At 36.4% G+C, this 12653-nt stretch overlaps 1 protein-coding gene across 2 annotated transcripts; it reads right to left on the reverse strand.

Annotated features, from left to right (window-relative positions):
* Window positions 1-7: 7 nt before the first annotated feature.
* LOC137977582 (uncharacterized) lies at window positions 8-11996 on the reverse strand. 2 transcript variants are annotated; one of them, XM_068824845.1, is made up of 6 exons: window positions 11616-11762; window positions 7510-7571; window positions 6052-6197; window positions 3002-3355; window positions 2315-2467; window positions 8-1418 (listed from the first exon to the last, which is right to left on the reverse strand). In XM_068824845.1, the coding sequence occupies exons 3-6, from the start codon at window positions 6140-6142 to the stop codon at window positions 1354-1356; spliced, it is 663 nt and encodes a 220-aa protein (XP_068680946.1). In that variant the 5' UTR covers window positions 6143-6197; window positions 7510-7571; window positions 11616-11762; the 3' UTR covers window positions 8-1353. The 2 variants fall into 2 exon arrangements, with proteins under 2 accessions (XP_068680946.1, XP_068680947.1); XM_068824846.1 differs by lacking the exon at window positions 7510-7571 and having other exon boundaries at window positions 11616-11996.
* Window positions 11997-12653: the final 657 nt, after the last annotated feature.

A 12653-nucleotide genomic window follows, 5' to 3' on the forward strand; every position in this document is an offset into this window, starting at 1 on the left:
TTCAAAATTAAAAGTGTATCAGGGATATTTTTTATTGTGTTCCATTAGGTCTGCATGATTTCAAACAACGTTTTTATTTTACAGCCCAAAACAATCAATAAGAATGTAAGCAAAATTGACATTAAAAAGAAAGAAACAATTTCAAATACTACAAATTTATTCGATAAATATTTCCTCTCTTGGTTGAAGTTATTAATCATTGAAAAAAAACTAAATTAAGTATGGTCTTTTGAGTTGTAGTCAATAAACCATTCAATGCAAAATGCCATTGCTCTTAAATTTTTCATGTACACAACAAAAACCTGCACACTAGCTTGTCCGCTTTCATTAACATTTGGAGCGTATAACAGATTGAGCTGCAAATATTGTGGTAAGATTAGTGACTGGCTAAATGAACTTACAATATACCACTTTTTTAACCTTTAAGAGGCAATAAAACATGTACTTTTTCCTGTGCTTTGATGATTCCATTGCTTTACGATTCAGACTGGTTCATCACACTGGCTACAATGCACTGTCAAAGTACTTTTACTTTAGTTTGGTTTACAACATTCAGCTTACAACTGTTAAATTGTCCAAGTTATGAATCCTTCCAGATTTTGTCATGCCTGTAATCATGTGTTACATGATGTTGTCTCAACACATATTATTTTATGCACTGCAACTTAATGAGAGTGCTTTCGTTCTTGAACGGACAAAAGAAATTCTGCAATTCTGCAGTACTTACATTAATATGTTCTTAATAAACTACCAACAGTAAATCCTATAGGATTCTTTGTTATTACAATATCCTCTGGAAAGTATGCTTTAAAACAAAATGTTTTTGTGTAAAAAAAAGTGCAGTGTGCAGAATGTGCTCCAAACAAAAGGTTTTTAACAAAGTTACCACTAATAACTTTTATCCAAAAAATACTATGTCTTGTTCCTTCAGGATGTTGTCATTGTCCAACTTCTATCTATACTTCAATGTTAAAAAACATTATTTACACTCCCAGGAAAGACTGCGCATCTAAATAAAGTACCTATCACTTAAATATTTTTTTTGTTCTTTGTGTCAAAAAATGATAATTATGGATTAAGTGTTAATAAACAGCAAAATCAAAGGGAAGAAAATAATTACAGTAGTTAATTTTGTGATTATTATAAATGAGAATTTTTTTTGTTAAATTGAAATCAATATATAAAGTTTAAATTATCATCTTGACAATAATAGCTATTTTCAAAGATTTTGTGACATGTTTACTTTGTACTATCATTGCAGATGCTCTATAATTTTGCCTTGCCTCACTAATCAAAATTAAAACTTCTTGACTATTGTCATTACGGAACAAAACACTTTTGTCTGTAACTTCTTCAAACTTCTGTTGGGCTGTGATTTTCTTTGGTAGAGCTGTACTTCCCATTTTTCATGGTAACATCTAAAGATCAACAAAATAAAATGAGTGATCACAAACTCTACTGCAGGGGCCATCCTCAAGTTATTTCTTGTGCAAGAACAATTTATTTTATTTTTATGATTATTGTCATTAAATTTTGTAAGCTAGTATGCTTCAGTAATGTGTAGATTTTCCAGAGGACAACTTGAATTATTTATCTTGCTCTTAATGCCAAGAAACTCTCCTTTTGGCAAAAGAAGTAGAAATAGCATATTCATCAGCCAAACCCCCCACCCCAAGGCATTTCAGGATAGCTTTGGTCATACTCCTTGTTACACAGTCCATGATTACTACCATATTTAGCCGTGTATAAGTTGCCGACCCATTTTTGATGGCAAAAAACGAAATTTTCTTAATTTCCTAGTTAAATGTTTGTGGGATACTAATCTTGAGATTTCTTTGACATAATTTGAGGAACTGTGGATAAAAAAAAAATCACAGCAAGTCTCGAGCACTTTCATTCAGTAGTTCAGCAATATTCTTGTATGTGCGGACATTTCATGTTTTGTTTGAAAAAACAGGGGGGATGTCCTTTTGAGCTTTCCTCCTTTAATAACATAAAAGTTTCAGTGTTACTTCAGAATTGTGCTAGTGAGTATCTTCAACATTTAGAGTTGAACAAATCCTTTTTTCATTTCAACTGGAAAGCCATCCTGTTCCACTACATTTGTTTCACCCAAGATGAAGATAATGCTAATTTTAAATAAATTATCTAGCTGGAACTTGGCTCTAAATTTTCGACTCTTGTATAAGTCGTGGGCAATTTATGGGCTTAACGAAGCCCAGTGTTCCCTATCAGAAAGTTGAGGCAGTTTTTGTTGTAACAAGTATGTTCAGCTATGTTTGATTTCTCCATTTTGATTATTTCTCTACCTTACCTGTGTTGTTTGTTTTATCTGATTTGCAGCATTTCTCTGTGACTTTGTACATAAGTCCCTTATCTTTGCCACACATGATCATTTCAATAATCAGGACACACAAAGCAAAAAACCCCACGACAGCTATGCCAATCTGGTATGGGAGGACATCCACTAATGGTTTCAAAAGTACAAAAAATTGTTAGAAATTTGTTCAATGCACTACAAAAACTTAATTTACTGACCATAGCTTTACTTTTCTGAGCATCTGTTTCCACTAACACATCAAAACGGGCCACATGTAATCCAGGAGTAGTTCAGGCCTTACATTTGAACCTCTCTTTAAAGTGTGGGCCTGAAAACAGTTATGTTTCCTGAATCACTTGCCTCTTAACATGATATATTTGCTTTCACAAAGATCTGAAAATTTGCACTCATTTTTTCTTGAAAAGAGTGGGCGATGTGTCTCAACAGTTGAAAGGGACAGGATTGGTATGTGGATGCCTCCAACCTGCTTTGAAAGTGGCCAACATGTTGTCACCTTCTGTGAAGCTAATTTTAACTTTGTCAATGGCTGTTTGAACTGCTTCCTCCCAACACTACCCCACAAACTGGAAGTTTTAGATGGATACATTTGGCTCAGTAAGGTTTGTAACAAGATCCTGTCTTATAAAATACTTAGAAGTGCAACTTTTTTGTTTCATTTACCTGACTTGCTTGGTCCAGTTCTAGTTTCAAGGAAACCAGGGGCACGTTGACATTTACAATTTTTATCATCTGGAATTTCCTGTTCTTGACAATCTAGGTTACACTTGCATCCACACTGAGTATGATTATGAACAACCACAGTTGTTTGTTTGTTACTTGTGAGACTCGTCACTTCCAGATTTATTTTTTGTTTCGTTACTGCGATGCATGGCTTTTGACTGGGAGTTAAACCCTTGCATGTTCCAGCGCACTGAAATAGTTTAATGTGATGGGGTTTATAAAATTCCTTCACAAGGACTACTGTTGGTCTTGGCCTACAGTCTTCTTCTGGTAGACGTACTGAAGACACTCTCACTGAAATAAAAAGGGTTTTTGTGAATGCGTTGCAAGCAGAAAAAAAAAATCTTAATTTTTAATTTTCTTTTTGAAAAACAAAATCAGTGAATTTTAGTAAGATCAAATGCTCATAAGAAAGAACTGGATCCCACAAGCTCAAGTTCCTTGCCTTTGCTTTGTTTCTGCTAATTGCTCCAATGTATTTGCTAATTTAGTGCATGGATGCTCTTGCAGGAAGAGTTGTTTCTGCTAATTTCTCCAATGTATTTGCAAATTCAGTATGTGGATGTTCATGTGGGAAGAGTTGTTCCTTGTAAGATTGCATTAACCCTTTCACTCCCGAGGGGGACCCCATTGACAAGTAAAATTGTCTAGCGTTAGTGGCATTAGTCTCAGTGGCCCTTACAGGAGTGAAAGGGATAAGTTATTAATTCAGGGTTTAGTCATAAACTTAGAAGTTGTCATGGCATTTACTTCAGCTTAATGAAATGTTTTGAGGACAAATTAAGGTGGTCTGTCCCTATTCTTCTCTTCATTGAAATAATGATGGATAGCAACTGACTTAGCAAGCACAGATTATGGATACAAACTTGGACTATTGCAAAATTGGAGCTTAAAAATATTTAATAAGATCGCATGAAAGTAGTATGAAGAATGCAGGGGTTATATGAGACCATGCAGGTTACTGCTACACAAACGTAACTGCTGAAATGCTGGGCTGCGTGACAAAATTGTTAATTGGTTGAAGGAACGTCCTTTTCAATTACATGATGGAAGTTAAGCAGCTGTGCCATTCGCAAGTCACATTGGTGTAAGGTTTTCAGATCTGTCCAATGACCAGTATGAGTGATATTCTTGACTGGTCTCATGTAAATGAATAGAAGGATTTTTTTTGGCTTCTTACGTATATAGGCTTTTATTGGTCTGAGTTTGTGTTGGTCTCCTGTAATCACCACCTCAAACTGGTTTTACCCTCTAAATGAATGATCTCACAATTCAAGGTTTATCAGATCACCAAATATTTTACGGTTTGGTCCCATTGACGACTGGAGAAAGTTTTAATTAGTACATGCCGCTATACAGATTTGACACATACATGTACTAGGATGAAGTACTCGTTAAGTCATGGAAACAATAACAATATTTCAGGACACTTCTTAAAGAAATATTTTACCTGCATAACTTAAATCAATATTATTTTAAAAATTTCCATCTTCGAGCTGTCGGTCACAGACGTTGTTCAATCAATGAAAAACGTGTGAATCTGTTTATCCTTCATTCTTTAAGCCTTGGGCAAGCCATCAAACGGCCTGTTTGTAGAAGAGAATTATTTTGCTGACCGTAACACTTTTCTTAAGTAAGCTTAAATGCTGAGGGTAAAAAATAACGTGATTGAGCACAGTTAGACTGAGACGTCTTCTGAGGAAGAGGAGTTTTCGAACGTGTTCAAATACATAAGCTTACTACTCCTTGGCAAACTCCCACGACTCCAATTAATAAACAAGAAACAATATACGAATTCCTCGAATGTGTAAAGCGTGGTTGTAAAAATACACAGCTTTAATTGAACACGAGATATCCTCGATTTACACCAAATGAATAACTTTAGTATGAAATTAAGCGTTACAAACAAAATCGGAAAATTCCTATTCTACAAAATTCGAGATCGTTTACAGTCAAATTAGGAAGCCTAAACCACTAGCAAATATTCCTGATCTTGCTGTTTCACCACGTAAAAACATCCCGACATAGCTGACAGCAGAGTCAATTGTTCCGTTTCATCAAAATGCTAAGGGATTTCTTAAGGGTCAGTACTTCGTGTCCCAAGAACTCAGTATAAAAAGGGAAAGAAAATTCTCTGCGGATGTTTTGATCGTAACTTAAGTCGCTTTAAAAGTTGTTTAAGGTGCCAAATTCCTCACATTACTGTCCGTCACTAAGAGAGCTGTTTAAAATACACAGTGAATAGTGATTTCGTGAGCGAGAATTTCTTCAAACAGTTGCGAAAATGTGTGGCAACGCGCCCAAAGTACAACTTCACTTATTGCTGGCGTTCGCGTGGTTATTGTTATCTCGAAATCACGAAATGAGCACAATTACTTACCAGAACAAATTTCGCGGCTTTTCCACGATGTCTGTCGCTTCACACGATACAGATGTCCAGACGTGATAAATAACAGCTGATCTTACTTTTTATCGATATATTTTTATTGGGAACTCGGTTGAAGTGGAATGGTTTAAAGTTCTTTGGAGCAAATGGAAACTGATCAAAGGTTAACGTGGTCTGTTGAAAAGGATCACTTGGCCAGTGACGTTTCAGTGTCGATTTCATCTAAACTCATTCAAAAACAACCTCGAGGGTGTTTCAAACTGTTCTTTGAAAGCATTAGACTTCTTTAACCGATTACCATAAAAAAAAAGCATCAGTCATACCACAAAAGACTTGAACAACAACATTAATTATCTTATTCTCTTCCTATAAAGATTGAATAGTTCTTCCGAGGATCTTGATCCAAGAATCGAAGGCAAAAAATCAGCTAGAGCTTTAATATTATTTTTAAATGAGTACCTCACTGATTCTAAGCAAGCTTAGATTTCGTTTGTTTTTAGATAATTAGCACGCAGCTTAAAGCAAATCTAAGTCGTCATTATGCACCTCGGATACTGTTCTAACTAAATTTCAATTAGCAACTTCATTGTGAGGAAGTACTTACTTGGTGATAACTCAAGAAAGGCCATAACAAATGCAACCAGCAGCGAAATTTTAGATAATCTTCTACAAACGTTACACAAACGACAGTCCATTTCTTCAATTCTTCTGGCGTCACTACGACTGGAGTTTGTTAGTGGTCCTCTCGCGCTGAAAAGAATACACACGGATGCAACGAATGAATGACAGAGTGCTGGATGAAGAAAATAATTATAGAAGTCCTGTGCTCCCTCCGCCTAATTTTCAACAACCAATCAGATAAAAAGAATGGGTTCACAAACTTCCGGTTTTATCGGCAGTGGTGTGAACTAATGGAAGACCGGAAATTCAAATCGTTGTTTAATAACTATCCTTGATCCAGAGTGGGCTTTATCCAAAAAGATTGCGATGTGAATGGCGTTCTCCCCTATTATATAGACCTTGAATAAAATATTTTCATTTGGTACGCCATTTCCCTGTTTAAATTTTGGCCGGGGTAACGTCAAAATCGGTGGCATCTAAAACATACCCAGCCCATTCAATTTATCTTGCGGTATTATTTTTCTCATATCTTCATAATCTTTTATATCGAGACCCTGCCGGCCAAGGAAGCTTTGAGGATAAAGTGATAATTGAAAGCGCTTCTAATAATTAAATAGTATGCAATAAGTAACAAGATCTACATATTCGTTCTTCATACTTTCCGAAATCGACGGAAGCGTTTTTTTACTGGGTTTTCCCCTCCATTCAAGAAAATTCCAGGACGAAAAATATTGCATATCCAAACGTTGCCAAGGGCTGTTTGCGTGAAGTGATGTCAAAAGCAATTTCATACAAATGGAACTGCTATTACTAAAACGTTGGAGTATTTGCTTGAACTAGCTGGATTTATTACTTTTACTTTACATGTTGTGTGACGTGACTGTAAAATGAATAAAGACAATTAGGGCCGTTTATACGAGAGAGAAAATAAGCCGCGGCTTGCTCTGGCCGCGGCGTACATAATACGCGAAAGAACTATTTATACGAGTATAAACTCCCATGAACGTAGATTTTGTACCATTTATACGGGCTGTTCGCGTCTTATGTAAGCCGCGGCTTATTTTCTCTCGTTTTAACGGCCCTGTTGATTGCGTCGAAATGTGTGCAGGTTTGATATCGATGCCTAAACAGATGCTGTTGCAAGCGTTTTGACGACAAAGGGCATGGCTCCTGGAGAAATCAGATAATTCAATTTGTTTGTTAACTTCCTGTACCGATAATATTGCGTTATTTCGTAGTGTTTCCTGAATATCGACTTTACGAAACACGTGCTGGCTACGGCCAAACGTTCCTAAGTTCCTTCTCCACTCTCCCTGTTATCATCCTTGTCCTGATGTTTTATGTATTGTCTTTCCTTAATTTCCGACCAAAATTAGAAAGCTTTAATGCAACTGATCTATTTTGATTGATTTTATGAAATCTAAATGTGCAACTGGCGTACCTCGCTCTCTGAACGCACTTTTAAACTTTGTCCTTCTCCGATTCTTTCCAGTTCTTGGGGACCTGAAGGGTTTAATTTAAATGAAAGTATTTTACATTGATTTATGTTTTCACAAGTATTCACAATCGTAGCGGCATCAACTTGTAAACATCAAACAACCTTTGACGTCATAGAATGACGTAAATTAATTTAACTATGTTTTGGTATCACCTATTAAAAAAACAGCGGGACTTCAACATTTTTGTGTTATTGCTAAAAACGACTGTAGATTGTATACTTCACCGTAAAAAGACTACAAGAAGTTATTCCACATACTCAAGTGATGATTAATTTTTGAGTAGTGGAATCCATCCATTCATTGGTCTCATGACCCTCAAGTGTGAAGTCAAGCGTTGTTGCATATTATAGTGGTGCTATACTGAGATGCCTTTATAAGGAATTGTCGAGAATGTGTTTCTCAGAGTCACAATACCGTGTAAAAAGATTTGAAGTAGTTATGATGTGCATGAACCTTTCCGCGTGTATTCTTTAATATTATCTCTTCTAAAAAATATGTGGCCGTTAAATTGTTGCTTACGGTACGCATGCAGAGGCTTCGAATAGAAAAACATTGCTGATGACAAGGATTGCTAAACTTTGATGATGATAAAATAAACTTTAATAAAAACCTGTGAATAGTCTCGACTAATGACTGATTATCGGGTATAGAATGTTGTCATGACATTAATTAAAATAAGTACCTATAATCAGTTCTAACTATCTCTGATCAACGAACGAAATGATATGTGAAAAGATATTCGAAATCATATATCTCTGATCATCGGGTATAAACATGACATCTTCCCGGTCTTGAATCCACATTTTCTAAACTAATTCATAACTTGAAAAGAACCTTTCAAGTATAAGTTTTACCTTAGTCTCAGTAAAGTTGTTTTTTCTCTCCAACCGGGAGATGGAATTCTATTTATGTCCGTCGCCCCGTTACGCCTAAATATTTGTCATAAATGAGGATCAAATGTTGACAAGACAAGGAGTGTACGGTTTTATTTGATTGCACTACTTTCCAAATTTAAAAGAAGCAGCGATAGAACAAGCTTTTCCTTCCGAACAACTGGGATGTTTTTAACTTGCGCCCATCGGCCCATCCGATTTCACGAACTGGTATTTCTTTTTATTCTTGTTTACTGTCCGCCAAAGGAACCATGGACAATTGCCCATTTCTCACATACAGTTTATACTAGCAACTACACTGAGGCATACATTCTTTTTTCATCTTTTTTTTCCCGTGTACCAGTGTTATCAGGAGCGAACAACAAATTTCGTGGCCAAAAACAAACCACCCACGTTTAGCTCTGCCTATGTTTGCTAAATTACATTTATTTCATTTAAGCTTTTCAGTTATCTCGACTGTCCCATACCCTCGGGAAGTCGTCCACGACGTGCGAGATTTTTATTGCGATTCCGAGGAGACAATTTCTCTTGCAATTTTGTATACAATTCCTAAACGGAGCATCGTCGTAGAGTTACGACAATTTCAGAACAAGCAATAAACTAGGCGATGGCCAGCCTTAGTGTGGGAAATCCCCGAATTATTTGCCATTTTTGTTGAATCCAAAGAAGGAAGTGTAAGTAGAAATGTAATAAACGACGTTGTCGAAAAATATTTTCAATGAATGTCAACGAAGAGGCAACCATTCCATATCATACCCATACGGTCAAATCATACCCTGATACATCGTATAATTTAGTGGTGTCTACTGGCATTTTCTCACTGTGTTTAAATTAGTTGACACCCTATCAACAGAAACTTCTAGAATCGAGTGTTAAGGTGAAGTGAAACACTAATTACATCGCACCGTTTGTCATTTTGTTAGCAGGTATCCGCCCCTGATCCAAAGCCCCAATAAAAACGCTGAAGCCGGTACATATTTCATTAGAACTGCTTGTCTAAAACTGGAATAGAAATTTCCCAAACATACAAATCAGCATCATTTTTGTCGTTGTGACATTGATTAAAGAAATTAAGAGAGGAATTTTTCACAGGCTGAGATAAAGCGTTGATCGACGCATTCAGATCTATGTAATTGTAGCTATGAAAATAATATAAATAGATTTTTTTGGCTTTTTGAAAGATCTGTCGAGATGACAAGGAATGGCGTTTCCTCTTTTGAGAAGTATAGGCTGTCGTTCCGAAGATATTTGACCCTTTCCTACCGGAGATTGAGAATTACAGATTTTACTCTGGTTAACGCCAGATGATTTTACTCGCTGACTGATTTCGGGGCACTGTGGGTGTGAGGGGATAAACAGGTCTCCGCGTCAGAAATTGGCTCAGAATTAAGATAAATTGCAAAATATAGAAAATATGTCTTAAAATGAAGGTGACTTTCTACCGGCTTGAAATGACAACGACTGTGCTGTTACCATGGCGACCATTTTGGTGTTGCAGGGTCTTCGTTAAAGGGAACCTTAACAAAAAATAGGGTTAAACACTTAAACAAAAAATAACTTTAAATCACGGCAAATAACCGTTACAGTCAAGTCAGTCTAAAGTATTTTCAAAGAAAGGGAGTGTTTGTGTCCGAAATAAATAAGTTTTAGAATCGCCTATTCAATTTTGTTTTCAAATTTCGCGGGCGCCGCCATCTTAAATAGTTGTGACGTGTTGTGGTTACCCTGTTGTTATTAGACAAAAGCTCTTTTTGTCAGAACAATAGGACAACCGTAACACGTCACAGTTATTCAAGATGGCTGCGCCCGCGAAATTTGAAAGTGGAAATAAGCAATTTTAAAATTCACTTTTCTTGATATAAACACTGTTTTAAAAACAATTTTGTTTGTAAACATGATTTTCTTCGGTTTAAACGTATTATGTAATAAGAGTGGAGGTTCCCTTCAAAGGAACTTTCTGCATCCTGACAGACTTATTTGCTTCATTGCAGATCAGTTTTCAAATATAATTGAAGGAGATGAGGTAAAATGTTACACAACGTTATTCTTTGTCAGTTTTCAAAGGCTTTCAGTGTAAATGCGCTGAATACATTTTTTTGTTTCAAATATACGACCAGCTAATAAAATCTTTCAAGGCAGATCAGTGTTACCCGAAACTGAGCGAAAGCTACAGCTAATCTTCATCAATATAATAAGCTTACTATGTTTCTTATCAGTTTTCATTTACATTGTCACTGCATCTTTGCTTTTGTCATCTGGGACAAGCTAAGATGATATCTCTCCCGCAAAAGGAAATCTTCGCTTTCACTGCGTATCAGACGGTGAAATCTGTTTCAGTTTTAATCTCTTCTGTTATCGACATCTAGCGAATCAAGATCACCCTGGAGTTCAGAACCTTTTGCTGTAGCAGAAAAGTAGAATCGCTACAAACCTGGCCGAGGGATTTTAGTTTATTTGATTAGTTTTTTAACGATTGTCTTTTAAAAAGGTCTTCAAATGTCTCTAAACGAGCATTTAGACGTTAAATGCCAAAAAGTTAGTTGTTTCACTTGAAAACCGTTCTTTACGTACAGAAGACCACGGGTTACTGACGGTTTTAAGCAAAATGCGAAAGGCCTTTCGTGTAAGCGTATACGCCACAAATTAGACCCATAAAACTGAATCAGGAATGAAACCGTTCGCACGGACAGTGGGGAAACGTTTAGAACGTCGGCTTTCGTATCTCAGTCTAGGTACGGCGGTCAATTTACTTTTATCAGCTGATTTAATTAGATACAACGGCAGATTTCTTTCTTCACTCTCCAACTTACAACTTTAGGATCACAGTTGCTCAGTTAACAAATTCGATGTCTTTGTGGGAGTTTTTGTAAGCAACGTGCAAAACTTTCTCCGTCTGTTGCTAACTGCACGCAAGTCATGCGTGACTAGCAAGAGGCAATTTGCCCACCAAAAAAGAGAAAACGAGTTATGCATTGTCGGAGACAGATGGATCTTAAGTACAGGCATAGAAATTGCTGTTGAGAAGGGTTCTCATTGCTGGTTTATGTGGAACTGATGACGTTGAAAGTTTCATAAATTGCCTCCTAGCATGTCTAATAACATAATATGGAAATGATTTCTTGCAAAGATATCAAGTAAATATTGTCTCCACTTACCTTCTGCCTGATACTGAATGACAAAGTTGACCTTCTCTACACGAAACAAGAAGCAGATTTATTGCACGGCTTTTTTCCTTCTATGGGATTTAGTTTAGAAATGCGGAACTCATCGGATCCTTTGACAGTGTTCATTTAACGTCAAACTTCTCAAAGGGTGGAACACTGACGCTGGCGAATTATATTTCTGTCATATAAATACCTTGTAATCTTATTAGTTTGAAAGAAATATATTAATTTGTTTTTCAAACATGTCTGCCTGTTCAGGTCAAAGCTGCCAACCAATGAATAGTTACAATATTGTGTAACTGATCATTTCATCTTATAACCTTTACCATTGTCAAGTAAGGGCGAGCAGTGCTTTCTCTGTATCGTCCTCTGTAAATATGTAAATAAAAGGAAAAAAAGTTACAATATTGTCTGAGAACTGCCTCTTTTTCGGAATCGTCCATATTTTTATTTTGCTCTTCTGAAAAAGGCGTCTGGAGCTGGAGAAGTTTGAACGCCGGGAGGAATCGCAATTATTATCTTCCTCTGACTTTAAATCTCTGTTCGTCCATCATCGACGACTTCTTAGGAATGATGAACACGATCTGCGGGTTAATAGGAGATATTTCTGAGAGCCGGATTCGCGCATTTCCTGAGTTTATTTGAGGATTACTGTACCAGACTTAAACCTTTCGCCACGGGAAAATGCGTTCATGTGGCCCGGTTTTGCAAAAATAAAATCAAACGCATTAACCGATATTTCATGTAGTAATAATTATTACCTCTGCATTTGTTAATTAAATTGAATACCAATCATAAGCTGGTTATAATTACCACGTCTTAAACTATTACCTATTTCAGTGAAATGAACATGAAAAAAAAAAAGAAAACAGCTTGAAGCGGCTGACAAAAAACTACTATTTTGACCAGGATCGGAGGGTCTGAAGAAAATATGGGTTTATTAGAGAACGGCGCTCTTCGTTTATTGATCATCAGTGGCCGATTAGAGTATGTTTTAACCTATTACTTATAATTCAATCCACATTCCTT

This window comes from Montipora foliosa, chromosome 11, assembly GCF_036669935.1.
Source record: "Montipora foliosa isolate CH-2021 chromosome 11, ASM3666993v2, whole genome shotgun sequence".
Classification (NCBI taxonomy): Eukaryota; Metazoa; Cnidaria; class Anthozoa; order Scleractinia; family Acroporidae; genus Montipora; species Montipora foliosa.